General features: G+C 38.7%; 2 protein-coding genes across 2 annotated transcripts in view; one reads left to right on the forward strand and one right to left on the reverse strand.

The window, feature by feature from the left end:
• The window catches only part of LOC148426652 (cyclic AMP-responsive element-binding protein 5-like), a 49133-nt gene extending 39984 nt beyond the window's left edge, over positions 1 to 9149 (forward strand). Inside the window, exons 7-10 of the mRNA XM_088411561.1 lie at positions 219 to 542; positions 2172 to 2399; positions 3363 to 3471; positions 4763 to 9149. Coding sequence (XP_088267687.1) covers positions 219 to 542; positions 2172 to 2399; positions 3363 to 3471; positions 4763 to 4917 — 816 coding nt within the window. The 3' untranslated portion in view covers positions 4918 to 9149. The remainder of the gene's footprint in view (positions 1 to 218; positions 543 to 2171; positions 2400 to 3362; positions 3472 to 4762) is intronic.
• Positions 9150 to 10087: 938 nt separating this feature from the next.
• On the reverse strand, positions 10088 to 16029 carry LOC148426653 (putative serine carboxypeptidase CPVL). The gene is made up of 13 exons (XM_088411562.1): positions 15910 to 16029; positions 15646 to 15827; positions 14876 to 14997; positions 14581 to 14698; positions 14149 to 14207; positions 14005 to 14084; positions 12881 to 12947; positions 12659 to 12781; positions 12461 to 12592; positions 11333 to 11431; positions 10972 to 11145; positions 10657 to 10839; positions 10088 to 10577 (listed from the first exon to the last, which is right to left on the reverse strand). Exons 1-13 carry the CDS (start codon positions 15912 to 15914, stop codon positions 10479 to 10481), a joined length of 1443 nt encoding a protein of 480 aa, XP_088267688.1. The 5' UTR covers positions 15915 to 16029; the 3' UTR covers positions 10088 to 10478.
• Between the last annotated feature and the right edge of the window lie 42 nt (positions 16030 to 16071).

Here is a 16071-nt window from a genome sequence, read left to right on the forward strand (position 1 = left end):
AACATCTTGTTCTTCTGGCTATAAACCTGTATAGGTAGACTCAACAGTGCCCCTGTTTGTCCCAGCCAAGTACTATACTACATTTTGCATTGAATTGTTTCAAGACACCATTAATTTCTATTAAATTCCACTATGACGAATTTAGGACTCATTGTTTTTTTTTTTTTTTATGCTGACCCATGGTTGAAAAAATATGTCTGGTCATTCTTTGCATCCAGAGACTGAAAGCTGCACTTTCACACCACCCTGGCGCCATCACCAACGGAAACATGAACTCCATGGGCCACATGATGGAGATGATGTCGTCGCGACAAGAGCAAGCTAACCACCATCACATGCACTCGCACCCTCACCAGCACCTCCAAGCGCCTCCCCACGCGTACCAGCACCACGCTCATCACCACCACAGTCAGGGCCATGGCCAGGGCGGCCATCATCACCCGCAGGGACACAACCCCCATCACAACTCCCACAATGCCCACCTCCATTCTGGGCACCCACACCAGACCACGCCGCACCCCCAAATGCACTCAGCTTCTCAGGTAAGGCTTTCTCAATCAGGGACATTTTTTAGTTTGGTATTTGGCAACCATTTTCTAATGTACTCTGCTGTACAGTATCTACTGCTTAATAGAATACTTACATAGCCATTTTAAGAAGTAGAAAGTTTATATTTTGTCTTAAATTCTGTTTACAGATTCACATTTTTACAAGTTATAATTTTTCCATTCTAGGTAGCTTTAATTTAGTTTTTTCTAAATTATTTTGGAATATTTTACATAGTTTTTAGGGCCCTCTTATATTTTGTACAGTATATTTTTTTTTAGTATTTGTATTTCTTTTGTCGCATTTTTTTTTTTACACCCATTCCCCACAATGCATGATTTCTTAAAGGGCAAGGCTAAGTTTGTGTTGCCACTCCCTGCATTCTCTGACGTATCTGCTTCCTCCCACATGTGCATCTAATGACAGGTTTCTGTATGTTGGGTTATGTACTGTATGGCGGCGCAGTGGTTAGCACATCCGCCGCACAGTTAAGGGACCGTAGTCTGAATCCAGCTGGCTCCAGCCTTCCTGTGTGGAGTTTGCATTTTCTCCCCGAGCCTGCATGGGTTCTCTCTGGGCATCCCGGCTTCCTCCCACACTCCAAAGACATGCATGGGAGGTGTATTGGACACACTAAATTGTCCAAAGGTGTAATTGGGTGCATGGATGCTTGTTCGTCTATGTGTCCCCTGCAATTGGCTGGCAACCAGTACAGGGTGTCCCCGCGCCAACTGCCCAAAGTCACCTAAGATAGGCACCAGCAAACCTCCAACCCTTGTGAGGACCAGCGGCTCTAGGTTATGGATTGATGGATATGTACTGCATGCATTAGCGTGGTCAGCTGCTGAGAAGAGGTCACGAAATAAGTTTTGATGATTGTAGGGTTATTCTGTGGAAACTTGACTCCACACCCATTTACACTGTCTGGCTGGCTCAGGTGCTTAAATTCAAAGGGAGAACCATAGCTAACATCTTACTGCAAATATATTTGCTCATAGTATGCAAGTACAACTCACAACATGAATAATAACTTGATATAAGTCCCTTTGTCCTTTGATTGTCTGATGCCCTTTGCTATGTCAGATGATGGACCACCACTGTATGAAGTGATACGAGTCTCCGCATGCTTCGAATGCGCCATTAATGCATTAAGACAAAGGTTTTGATGTATATTTGGCATGCATTGAAGCGGCTTGCCTTTTCCGTGCTTCTCATAAAAATGGTAACTGCAAACAGTTGACCTTGCCAAGTATATGTCTAGATCTGTCCCGTCCACGCACACTTCTGTCTGCCGGTGTTAGTCTGAGTTGAAGTGGCTGGTGGAAAAATGCCTGACACCTCTTAAACTAGGTAGGCAGCTTTGTGAATCAGCCCAGTCACTCACTCGTTGAACCAGATGTTGTTTTGAGGGCAGTTGGCACACTTGAAATAGCTTTGGGGGTAATGTATGGACGCTTGTTTTTGTTTGGAGAGCAGCAGGGTGGCTGCTGCAGTCAGGTGTCTGGATGTTTTCCAGGTGTGTCACAAAGATTGCGTCTGTGGTTGCAAGTTGGCAGACGTAAACTGTCTCATTATGAATAACCCCCCCTCCCTCCCTCCCTCCGTCCCCCATCTCCATATTTCAGATGTCTCCTGCCACCCAGCATATGCAGCCAACGCAAACGCTTCATTCGCCGCCCCCAAGCGGCGGCCGGCGCAGGCGAGTAGTGGACGAAGATCCGGACGAACGCCGGCGGAAGTTTCTGGAACGGAATCGAGCGGCGGCCACACGATGTAGACAAAAGAGGAAAGTGTGGGTGATGTCTTTAGAGAAGAAAGCGGAAGAACTCACACAGACCAACATGCAGCTTCAGGTATAAAAATGAACCGATATCCAGGTGTGGATATGCATATTAGGGTTAAAGTTAAAGCATTAAGTCGCGATTAAATTGAACTTTATAAAGCATTTTGAAAAAAAAATCAGTTCCTTTTACTTCCTTTTGTCGCTGAGCCCTGCTAACCTAAGAAGACTGTAGGAAAAAAAAGGCCTGTATTGATATGTAAGGTTTGATATTTCCATTTTACAAGAAATTAATCATTTTGAAGGACAAAAGAAAGCTATTATAACCGTCTTTTATCTTTTTAAAATGTATTTATTTTGCATTGATTCCAAGAATTTACTCAAGTTAATAGAAGATTAGTAGAAATAAGTTGTTGAAAAATGTGATTAATCATGGTTAATTGTGCAAAATCTTGCAATTAATTAGCTTAAAAATGTAATCGCTTGATAACATTAAAATACAGTGGTACCTTTACTTATGAAATACATTTGTTCCTGAAGTCATTTGGTATCGTGAATTTTTTTAACTAGAGTCGTTTTTTACAGGTGAATAGCCTAATCTTACAAAAAAAAATTGTAAGCTCTTTAGATTGATAATACAATAAATAAATTATAAAAATGCATCAAAGTCTGTAAAAAATATTTTTAAATTACATCAGTACATAATAATCGTGGAAGTCAAGGTAAATAATGTAAAGAATAATAAAAATGTTCATTTACCTTCGGGGTTGGGCGACTATGCGAAGAGAAACGTGAGTGAGAATTGAAAGGCATGGTGACGAAAATGAACAAAACAAAAGTACTTTTCATGATCGTAAACCAACAATTCACCTTTCCTAACCTGATTTTTTTAAGAGACGTTCTTAAGTAGAGGTACCACTGTATAAATATATTACAAACCTTAAATCTACTTAGCAAGCAGTCTGCCAATTGACTTTTCTGACCCAATGCAGCTGGGATGATGTTTTCTTTTTTTTAATCATTTTAATTCTTACAGAATGAAGTGACGATGCTAAAGAGCGAGGTGACCCAACTCAAGCAGCTCCTCCTCACCCACAAGGACTGTCCCATCACCACTATGCAAAAAGAGTCTCAAGGTTACCTCAGTGAGTCACTCAAACACACACACACACACTCGCACCAAACACACAGTTTAATCCTCCAGTGTCGATATCACCGCCGTGGAGTTGCTTTTCATTTTGTCAGACAAATGAAAAAAAAATCCCACATCTGAAACCTAAGGTGACAAATACGTCATGAGCTGCGTTTTGTTTCCCAGTGCCCCGCCCTTTGATAGGGATACGAGACATAATTAGGATAGCGAGACTCCCCTGTGTGGTTCCAGCGAGGAAAATCAGACTCATATCCGTCCTGACTGAATGTTTCTTTTGTAAAGGAGTCTCCTCCCAGACTGGGCGAGACGTTCATCAATGAGTCTCAAGTTGTGCACACATGTCCACTTTAATGTGACCATAATTCAGCTGGCGTGTGTACAGAGCTGAGTGATTCTATTTTCCATTTTTGTGTTATCTGTTCATGTTCTATTTTTACAAGTGAGGCTTTTGGCTTGATTTTATGATGTTTGAAATCCATCTTAAGAAGGTATGCGCAATCTATGGACCATGGCGACATACACAATATATCCCACAAAAGCATTTGGTCCGGCAAACAAGGTCATTTGAATAGAAAATAAGAATTTCTTTGATTATGGCTTTTCTCCTCCTGGGACAAAAAAAAGTATCATTAAAGCACAATGCCTAACAGCCACAGAGACAAGCAAACAAAAAGCAGGAAGTGCCTCCAGTTGAGGACAGAAGGCTGAGGTGATTACTAGGAAATCGAAGAGGCAGATAGAGTGGAACGAAGGCGATCAATCCCAGAAACAATGATTGAAACTTGCACGAGAGCTGAAAAGCAATCAAAGGAAAAGTGAGTGGGCGTGGCTAACTGACAGTATGCAACAGTAGAAAGGTGAAGGGGAAAAACACAGAGAGCCCACAAAACAGTGGAGCCCAGGTGGAGGTCGATGACGCTTGGCAGAACAAATTGGCAGTAACCGATTCATCGAACTATTAATTTCAAGAATTTATAATGAATAAAATGTATTTTGGGGGGTTTCTTAACATTTACAACAATAAAGATACGAGTTATATTAGTGTTTTCTAGGACTTGTCCTTCTGTATTTGTTTAACTATACAACAGATGGAATCAACCAAAATATGCCCCCCAAAAATTGTATATTCTTATTTTTTTTGTAAAGTGTTTATGTGTAAAAATTGTGAAAAATCATCTTTTAAAAAACTGCTGATTTTTGCCAATTTTAGAAGAACTCTGGATGCCAGATTCTACGGACCCTAATCTGCAGGTCATTTACCATACCCAACAATGTGTCCTCAGGTCCAGAAAGCAGTCCGGCAGGAAGTCCATCTCCAGCTTGCACGCAGCAGCAGGTCATCCAGCACAACACCATCACCACATCCACCACGACTGTAGGGGGCAGCAGTGTGCACGGACAAGCCAATAACCGAACGGACATTAATCCCATCCACTAGGGGAGCGGATGGACTGTACAGCTTCACCCCAACACACCTCTGCTTTCTGAGGCTCCCCAGCTGCACACATCGTCCCCACCCCATCAAGAAAAACCTCAAAAGCCTCCAAGGCTCTTCTTTTTACAGTAGCCATGGTATGTATTTTTATAGACCCTATAATGTGTACATGTTTGACGGTATGTTGCCTATTTCTTTTTTTTCTTTTTTTTTACATTTGCTATTGTAAGTTACGTCGGCAGCGTTGCTGTGGATTTTTTTCCCCCGGTATAGCGGTACAAAATGGACCAAAGTGTTCATGGAACAAGCGAGGAGAGATTAGAGGCTTTCTTCTCTTAGAAGATTCTCTTTTTGACCAAACGTTTCCTGCACCCAACATGTTCTTACAAGTATTTAGTGTAGTAGGACTAAAAGCCATCGTATAGTGAACATCGAACCTATTGACAAACACAATTCATTCCTGATCAGGTTTTTTTTAACCAAACTGCCGTTTCTCAAGAACATGTACGCCCAGAGGTATTTCTTCGACATACGAATATTTGAATATTAAACAGTGAAGTGACATATTTGACAGACAACAGTGCAGAATTCCCAAGTGTATATTCTTTATCCTCTGCAAACAACTGTTTTTTTATTAACTAGTTTAAAGGATATTTCTGGACTAAATTCAGACTACATTGGAAAGGCTATATATAACCCAATCGTGAACAACTCTTTTTGGACTAATTTTGGACCACATTGGATAGGCTATAACAATAGGCGATTTACTATTTTTGGCTAAACTTGGATGGGCTAATCAAACACCAAATATCAATGTCTATATTTGGACAAAATTTGGTCCACGTTGGACGGGCTTAACACAACCCAACATCTATTTCTGGACTAAATCAAGACTAGAATTAGCCCAAAATCCAATATCCAAAACTAGTCTAGTTCTAGTTGTCTTTTATTTAGCAATGAAGAAGTGACTGACTTGACGATTATATTTGGGTTCGGTGTGAAAAATCGACCGAGTGACGATGACAGGCTGCTGGCGGATGACGGCCTCTCAAAACCTATGACATGCCCTTCTCTGAGTACTGTATTACTGCAGCTTACAGAGTTAGCAAACAAACTCTTCTCCACACGTGTCTGTATGTGTTACAGCACCCTCTGGTGGCCAAGGCAGGCATACCAAAAGGCACATAATGAGAGGTATGAGCAGATTAATGGCGCTGCCATTCATTACAAATAAAACATGTACATTAAGTGATCCTTTGCTGTAAAAGCGATTACCCGTCTGTCATTGTCCATTCGTACTTCTGGACCAAAATGTAGAACTCCAGTGTGCGATCGTTTTGCCTCGAAATAAATCATCATTACGACGAAAGCTTATCATTCTTTCCCGTTAACCTTATCGTTGCCAGTCTTAAAGAATCATATGAAGCTCTTCATGATATAGTGCTCAAGGGATATGCAATACAGCGCTCTGTGGCTCGTGTCAAATATGCCCGCAAAATGTATAAACACTGTGATAGCAGCTCGGCAGCTTAAGCAATCTCCTCCAGGACCACCCGAAGCTTTAACATTTTTCCTCCCGGGGCCATGACGACTTTATGACAAAATATGATGCAGCAATCAAACAGATGTGTATTATTAGATATTATGAGCACTTTTTATTTTTATAACAGCTCCTCTGAGGTTTTATTTGTTTTTAAACTTGCATGGACGGCTGGATCAAATGCGCATTTGGATAATAAAAGTGCATGTCCGTGAAAAAGAGCATCTCTGTAATCCACAACTGGTATGACTTTATAGTTCTTAAAAAGCAGCAATTTATGCTAGTGATTTCCCAAATGTCACCATGTGCCTGGATTATTTTGTTCTAGCATTCTCCACTCATATCCATTTCAGCCTCATTATGCTATTGATAGTTTTGCGTCTTATCGGTTTTTCTCTTGCGTTTCCTCTCCATTATTCATTATGTTCATTAATCTTTCTCAGGCCTTATTTCTGTTTTTAACTCCGTGGCGACATACTGTACGCGCTTCCCTTCCGATGGAATGGGAATGTTTCTTCCGATTTTTGACCAGGAATGTTGACGTGAGCTCCCGAAAGCACTGTGTTGTAAAAGTAAGGTGAAGCAGAGCTGTCTATGCACTTTGTCCTCTGCAATGCCAGAGGCTCCAATAGCCATATTATAGCAAGTCGTGCTCAGTGACCCCTTTCTCTCTTTTAAATACACCAGCCAGAAATGCAGTGTCTGTGGCTTCATCCATCGTCTCGCAGCTGAAGAAAGTTTACTTTCTTATCTCGCTCCATGTCTTAACTTTTTGCAGGAACGTTTTAGTGCGTATGCAGGAGAAAGGTTTCTCTAAAAAAGGGCTTTGTTTCATCTTCTTCGGGGGTTTGCAAAATAAATTGCAATTAAAAACAAACACACAAAAAAATTGCATACCTCCATTTGGGTCCCTTACTTAGCTCTGGGACAATTATGAGCTCCGATTGTGATGAACTATCACGTAAATCTGACATTTCTGCATTAATGAAAAGATACTTTTTGGAGAATATTGTCCCTTTTTAAACAATTTGAGGTATAATCTTATAAAGGTGTATTTTTAAAAATCAGTTATTACTTTCTTTACTTGCTACTTTGACCTCAATGTCATAATAGTAACACTTTATAATAGAAAGATACAAGTTTATTTTTGTAAAATTGCAAACATTCTAAACCATTAACACATCTTTGTTCTGGTAAAGACTAAAAACATTACAATGTTCAATTAGCTCCCAAAACTCAACATTTTGATTAACGTTTGCTGCCATTGGCGGCTTTTTTTTTTTTCCCCCCGGCTGGCAGTGAACGAGTTACTTTAGTTATTCTACAATCTACAATTCTACAAAACGGATTGCTTGTCGTAAATAACTGACTTTGCCATTTTGTGGAACAGCATTTAACTAATTCACTACCGATGTCGTTCATAGACAGCAAAGATACATTTTTGATGGGCTGGCAGTGAACAAATTACCATTCGTTTTTTTATGAGTCCAGATATTCAATTCCAGGTACTTATTCATATCTTTTTCAATTATTCTCGAATGTTTGGCTAAAGTAGTGTCTAAAAATGACCAATACTAAATAATTATCAATTTACGTAAATAAGTACTAAAGAAATTATTTTATACATTAAAAGTAATCCATTATTTTAGGTACATTAGTATCTACAGTAATTATTTACCTAAAATAATTGATTACTTTAGTACTTTAGCAGCAAAAGTAATCTGTAGTATTCAACACACCACGCCACATTGAATGTCTGGGCTTTAAAAAAACTAAACATGTTTTTGAGACAGAATGAATTAAGTGACAAACATTATATTTTTTCTTAAAAAAAAAGGCTTTTTTAAATGTGCCTGTCATTTCGGGGTACACTCAATAGTTGGGGTTCATTGTTGTTAGGCTTATAAAAATGTCTATTGCAAAAGGTATGAGAATCCCTGATTTGATCATTCCAAATCAAGCTCTTGTATGTGGCATTTTAACTGGAATCATGTGCAAGATGTCACTATGAGTGGGGAACCTTTCGAGTTTTAGTCCTCAGGGCAATACTAAAAAAAACAACAACAACAAGTTATAATACGAGTGTTAATTATTGTGTATTATGTCCATTTGTGGGCCTTTTTTATCTTTTAAAAACAACAGTTAATTTGGATTTTCTTTGGAATTGCAAGGCGGTTTCTAACAAATCTTTCGGGTCATATGTGGCCCACAAGATGTAAGGTTCCCCACCTGTGCACTCTAATGCCGTTCAGGAAAAAAAAAAAAAAAAAAGCTATACATTGCTTTATATGCAGAAAAAAAAAGTGTGACTGTTTGTGTACAAAAATAATTCTTATGTGTTAATGCTTGTATAATTGTAAGTGTAAAGCTATAAATATTGTACATAAGACCATGAATTTCTATAATCGTGTACATGTAATGCAACTACCTTTCTTTTTGAAGGGAATACATGTGTGGCACATGTGTGTAAATAATGTTTTGCATACAGCACTTGCTGCCTTTTGTCATATGCCCATGCTCATTTCAGCGCTTTAATACGTTGTTTGTATGCCATGAACTGATCCTGACCCTTGCCTGCATAACTTTGTACATTTTCTGTGTCCCCATGTCGGCTTGTTTTGGCCATTTGTACAGATGTTTAACATTATCGCTGCAGTTACATTTGGAAAATAAAGCACTTGCTCTGCAACATGCAGCTAAGAGACTCGCTTGAGTTGATTTCATAACTGCATAAGTGGTAACATGCGAAATAAAACTAGGAATGGTGCAAAGTTTAGTTTTTTTTTTTTTTTTTTTTTTACTTTCACTATTTTCTGCCATGTTAATTGTATTTCAAATAACTAAATAGCTAATCTTCATCAAGGCAATTTAAATCACGCGGATTGACGCAATACTGTATCGAATTTTGTAAGGTGGTGAAAATTCTTTACGCAGACTGCCCCCTGGCGGGTGTAAAAGTTGTTACACTTTGTGATACCTGTTTTTTGTGCATTTTACTTGGGGGAATTCAAGTTAAAAATTGATTACCTGTATTTATATTTTGGTTTTTAGAAGGAAGTAAAAAAAAAAAAAAAAGTCAATCTTGCTATGCTGCGTGGTTTTGATGATGGAGAAAAAAAAACATCTTTATACACACATATGGCTGGCGTTGCACTGTCAACTTGTAACTCCCAAAAAGTCACGTTTGAGGAGACCCTGTGCTTTATGTGGGTGGGTACGTCTCATTTTTACCTCAAGCGTACCGGGACTTCACGTGAGCCCACAACGTACACTCTCTCGTCACATTTTTCTATTGCACTTTGTGATGCTCAGACAACTTCAGTAATTTTGGAACCCTAAATTTGACTAAATTAGTATTTATTTTAAACTAAACTCAAGTTAACTCTGCCCTGCATTGTATAATAAGGCACTAATCTCCAGCGCTGGCGGCTAGCCATTAAAGGTTAAAAAGGATGTCGAGTGATGGCCGCAGAACGTGAGGTGCATTCAAACGCATTCAGACCTTTCAAACTCAGGCAGAATTAGTCAATGTATTTACTCATTTTACCTATAATCTATTTTAGATTTCCTGAATAACTACCTTAATGATCTGCTGTCGCCCACTGCCTAATTTACATTTTCGCAACAGTTAAACAAGGGGAGTACCGGCATTTATTTTTACCCACTTAAGGCAATGAACTGCAGCATCATTAAAAACGCAAGACATTTTCAACACTTTGCATTGTTCAAGAATTCCTATTAAAAAAAAACAAAAAAAAAACAGTGACTGATCATATAGAATTTAAAATAACAGAAAACCAGCATCCAGTTAAAATCCATTTTGAACAATTTCTTTTAAAATACTACATAATTGGTAATGTTCTAAAAGAGAACTAAAAAAAAACGTACACAAATTGTGTACAGTTCCATTCAAAATTGGCAGAAAACACAATGCCAAGTTTAAAAAGCAAATTTGTGATTAGCAGCAATACTATGAAGAACCTGATTATTTACACTCATCAAAAAAGTTGATCAATTGAGCTCTTCATATCCAACCTCGTGATGACAGAAACCTGTCAATCATGTCAAAAGACCTCGCCGGCTGGTCATAAGGCAAAATATGTCCACCTCCTCTGATAATGACCTGCGTGACAAGAAACCATATTTGAAGGCTATCTGCTTGCAAAGCACTTATCCACAGTGATTGTGGGTCCTGGGCCCACCTGGTAGAACTCTCCCACTTGTCTGACGTAACCGGCCACCTCCGTGTCTTCTGGCTGAAGCTTCCAGGGAAACCGCGGCGCCGTTTTATAGTCGGCCGCTCCCGTCCAGTTGACGGTGGGCAGGAACCGCTCGGTCAAAGGAGCCGCCACGATCACGTCCAGCTGACCGCTGTAGATCAGCACCTGTGCACATTGTTCACGCCTGCTTGTTATTCATGGAATTTTATGGGATTTTCTTTAAGTCAACTCCATTACATCAAATTTATTTGAACCTGTCCAAAATACAAAAGGCGTGATTCCGTTTGGAGTCGTCACCTTATAGTGGTCCATGAGAACGCCCAGCCAGGGCTTGACGCTCTTCATCACATCCTGCATCAGGTGCTTCTCCACCTGCGAGCCGTCGTGAAATTCCAGGTTGCCCACGTGGATGGCACGACGCACCTCTGGGAGCGTCACAAATGTGGAAAAGTACTCCTGGTCTTCAGGCTCCTGAAGTAAAACATATGCACGCAAATGCAGCGGACGATTCATTAGGAACACCTGAATTGCATCGAAAAATTCAACCTAACTAGAGTTCCTGTTTTGTTGATGGCAAATTATTACCGTTCAGGTTTAGGGTTGATTTACAGTTGAAATGAATGTCAACACGAGTCTTAACGCTGGTATTTGAATTTACCTGACATATTAAGTAGTTGAAGTAGTTGGTGCAGCCTGTTGCGTTTTGGAAAAAGGAAGGGTACGGTGCCAGGTCGCCATTCAGCAAGCTGTCAAATACCTGACATCAGACAGCACACATGGTTTTGTTAGTTCCGTTCGAAAGATGAAGCTTTACAGAAGGCCATATCCTACCTAATATACAGTCACTTTTTGTGATTGAGTATGTTACAATGAAGAAGATTCACTTTTCCAAATAAAATCACACTAAGATAGCCACGATATTCGAATATAGTGACATGCAGCTAGAGTCCTTTTGCTTATCAAAAATAACAAAGAAACAAACAAAGCTGCGATGAGGAAGGAGGTTCAATATACAGCATCATGCACTCAGCAGACATAAGGTACAACCGCACGTCTAAATAAATACTGTAATGCCGAGTCCTATATGGCCACATTTGATTTGTAAAATTGTCACATGGACCAATACTGGTGATTAATTGTTCATTTCTAATGAAAATGAATAATCAAAAATTATCAAATAAAATTTAAAGGAATGCATCTCAGTTCATTTACGTTATATCAATGATAAATTATTTAATATACATTATATCTGACAAATGAACCCCAAATATTATGACAGACCTTTAAATTGAGCAATTTTTATTTTGACAATATTCAATATTTTATATCTGTAATACTTTTACTCATTGTAATTATTTCTAATGATCACAATTACACAATTGTTTAATCATTTCAAAACGTAAGACTTTCATTTTATTATTTCATTAAATCAACTGATAAATTACTTGATAATGGAGTTGTCTAACAAAAGAACCAAACAAAGAATTAATAAATACATTTATATTTTTAACATATTACATATTTCATATATTGTATGTGAAATTAATTGTAATTATTTCTAATGTTCAAAAACAAATGTTAAATAAAATTTAAAACGTATGTATATTTTAGCTTATTTACGTCAACTTAAAAGTATATTTAATCATTTAAAAACAATAATTAAATATACTTTAAATTTGACAAATAAATAAACAAAAAATATTAATGCAGGTTTAACTAATGGTGTGAAGGAAATCACATGTCAACATTGCTCAGCAACTAAGGTGAAGATGACATTTTGGTGTACCTTAAAAGCCTCCACCCATTTTTGCTGCTGGATGAGCGCCACCCCCAAGTCGGTCTGCTTGTTGACGTAATGCTTCTGACCTTCATCGATCATGCCCGTTTGGTACAAAAACTCTCCGTAACCACCCAGCATCTGAAAGATGTGAGAATGTTACATAGTCCTGAGCGATGCGCTACATGCGTTGGGGCAGATGCGCACCATCTCGGGGTCACACAGGCCATCTCCAATGGCCATGCCCTTGAAGTTGATTTTGACCTTGGCGGTGGGGTTGTTTTTATGGATGTAATAGGAGATAGCAGGAACATACTTCCCTGCATAAGACTGTGAAGACACATGGAGAACACACGGTGGCTTTTATAATTGAATCAACCCACAATATAGTACATTGGTCTATTTACAAAAAAAATAAATAAAACTTACCTCTCCAGTCGCATAAAATTCACTGGACTGGTACTCGGGAAAGATCTGGAAGAACTGTATCAAAGCACTTGAAAAGCAAGAGAACATAAACATTTAAAAACGGTTGGTGGTATTTGCATGTTTTTTTTTTTTTTTTTAGACATTTATTGTCTAAAGCAGTGGTTCTCAAAGGGGGCTCCGCAGACCCCCGGGGGTACGTGACCTGACTGCAGGGGGTCCGTGAAATAACTTGGGTGTTTTAGAACTGTTAGTTTATCTTTTAAGTTACTGATTTGTTTGTCTTAGTCAGTTTTTTGGCGCCGCCACTGGCCACTCTTGATAGTGCATTGATAATGCGCTCATTTCATTTTATTTTTTATTAAATTGTTAAATTATTCACGACTCTCCAATAAAACCACCAATTCAACCAGTTTAATGTATTTAAAAAAAATGCACTAATTTTTAAATCTGACAAAATGCGTTTTGGGGCTACAACTGCTTGCTAACGAGGCTATGAAGCCAGCAAAGCTAATGCTGCTTTTGATTTAAGAGAAAAGATGTCTCTGTACGACCTCTTTTCATTCTGTGAAGCCCTTTGAGACTTCGGTGATTTAGGGCTATATAAATAAAATTTGATTGATTGATTGATTGATTGATTGATTAAATTATTGGCAGCAACCATTTTGGAGGAAATAGACCCAGTTTGCAATAAGGAGGCGCGCAATTTTCAAATAAAATTTAGACAATTTTATTTTCTAAACTTGAGTATAAAAAAGTGACAAACGTACAGTACTGGTCAAATTGAATGTGTTGCTGAATAAAAAGGCACTTAGGTTTGCCTTGAATTCCTTTGTTGTTTGTTTTGTTTCCGCAAACATTTGAATGAAGGTCCTTGGAAAATGTGCTTTCTAAATGGGGTCCCTGACCCCAAAATTTTGAGAGCCCCTAACCTAATAAGTTGGGGGAAAAAACTCAATGTATGAAACAAAAAGAACAACAAAAATCATACATGACTTAGTTATCACACTTCAAGAGCAGAGCCAATATTTTGGTTCAAATACCACAACTCTCAGAACTTAGTTAACAAAAAAAAACTACTAGCCACAGGTTAATGCAAGCAAATTTAAGTGAAGCAAGCGTTGCACCTGTACAGGTCTCTGCCAACATCATCCTGATTCTGAGCGTAGCCACGGTCGTCATCCGTGAAGCTGAAACCTGTTCCCACCTGAAAAAGAAAAAAGCTATTTAAAATATTCTTTAAGGTGAATGGATGTGAGCACAATACCTACTGGATTGTCAATGTACAACACAGAATATTTTAAGGTCCAGGCATAATCCCTCAGATTCACTGCAATGACACAGAAGTTGCTCATTACATTAAAGCCACTTATAAAAATCACATGCTAGTTGCAGATCACTATACAAAGTGCTAAGTGAAACTATCATGGCATCTGATATCACCACCATTACAGATTGTTTACATTTTGAGTTGTATGGACTTTAGTCTCTTCAATCCAAGATTAGTGGCAGATTACATTGACGTTTGAAGTTGATAGTCCACAAGTCATTTGTGTTGCTTTGTAATAAAAACATTTTACAGAATTGATGCTTCTTCTTTGTACTCTTTGAATTATAAACACGCTAGAAGATATTTTTTAGACATACATATTTAAATAATATTTGTCCCTGATGCATGATAAGAATAGCTGACATTTTCATACCCGTCATGTTCTTGTAAACCACATAAGGACCGTGTTCCACAAAGAGGCCGAACAAAGAGGTCCCTCCTGGGCCTCCTTGCAGCCAAAGTAGCACTGGGGGCTTTGTGTCATGGGATGGCTGGGGAGAGTTACACAAAATATATAATTTCAGCACCATCTTGTGGTTGTGATCTGGCCTCAACATTTTGAGAGAGAAAAACCTCCTTTAAATTCTCACCACATATACTGTACTGTAAAGGGGTTATTTATTGTATAGTAGTAACATAGTAATGCTGTTTTGATGGTTTGCATTTACCATGAGTGCAGGGAAGAACCAGAAGAAGAGGTTACTATTGTATTCCTTATTGACAGTGAGATAGCCAGCATAGCTCTTCACGTTTTTGCCAGGCAGCTCTCCAACTAAACTCAATTGTCTGGCTGAAACAAACAACAATGAAACATAATAATTACAATTTTTTAAGGTAAAATTTTGTAGCTGTTCTTTTTTTTTTACTATAATGAGAGTAATCATGTAATTATAGTAACATATTAAATAGTATTTAGGAATGAATGGTTATCTTGAATAATGTGGGGTTGTGAAAAAACAAATATGCCCAAGCACAAGCATTTTTAAACATCAGAACAAAAGATTATACAGTATAAATACCTCAAAAAACAAGAATTTTTTTTAAAAAATGAAGCCTTATCTGGATAAAAAGAATTATTGGTGAGCATTATATATTCCAATTTCAAAACGTTAAGCTCGGGCAGCAAATCTTTAAACAGGTTATTTCAGCAATTTTCATGTTCCAAAACTTCCTCATCTAATGCAGTAAAACTCTTAACATTTGAGCGACTTCCCACGCTTATTATCGTCCTTCTGCATTTCTTCAAAATGTTCCTCTTATTCTTGAAAACGGCTACACACCCCAAATTCGGATACGTTCGAAATATATCATCATTCCTGCTCAACTTAGCCCCCACTTTCACATTTCAAGAATTGAATTGATTCCCCCCCAATAGTCTAGTTTTGCTCTTGGGTATTTGCATGCAAATTTCACATCGTAATAAGAGGGTCGCGTCTACCTTGGTCAATGGCACCCTTCTCCAGGTAAGGCGTAAGAAAGAGAGGCGATCCGGGATCCACGCCGTTGGGGCTGCTGATATTCAGTGACTTTCGACAGAAAAGGAACGAGCATCTGCGTGTTTGAACTGGAACCAGAGCGGCCCATAGCAGGAACAAGACACCCAATGTTTCCATCCACGCTCTGCCGATTGTTCGCAAGACGGCACACAAGTTAAACGTGATCCAATCAAAATGTCGAGACTTTTTGATCTGTTTAAACTCACCCCATGCTGCCGTTTAATCAACCCAGCTCTTCACAGACTGAAAAGTGGATCACAGTCACGTGATCTGCTCAGAGGCATTCTCACGTGATTAGTAAAGAACCACGTGATCGTACCCCCACTCTACTCACCCCCTCACGCGTTTTTGCTCCAATGGCTCATTAC

This window comes from Hippichthys cyanospilos, chromosome 3, assembly GCF_059441005.1.
Source record: "Hippichthys cyanospilos isolate Australia breed blue-spotted pipefish chromosome 3, RoL_Hcya_1.0, whole genome shotgun sequence".
In the NCBI taxonomy this organism is placed as follows: domain Eukaryota; kingdom Metazoa; phylum Chordata; class Actinopteri; order Syngnathiformes; family Syngnathidae; genus Hippichthys; species Hippichthys cyanospilos.

Bases quoted from the DNA above. Each gene is read 5' to 3' on its own strand.
- LOC148426653 (XM_088411562.1), bottom strand. The intron at 14,699-14,875 runs GTAAATGCAAAC...AACTCTCCCCAG, and splicing joins GGTTCTTCCCTGCACTCATG to CCATCCCATGACACAAAGCC. The intron at 10,840-10,971 runs GTGACGACTCCA...CAATGTGCACAG, and splicing joins TTCTCATGGACCACTATAAG to GTGCTGATCTACAGCGGTCA.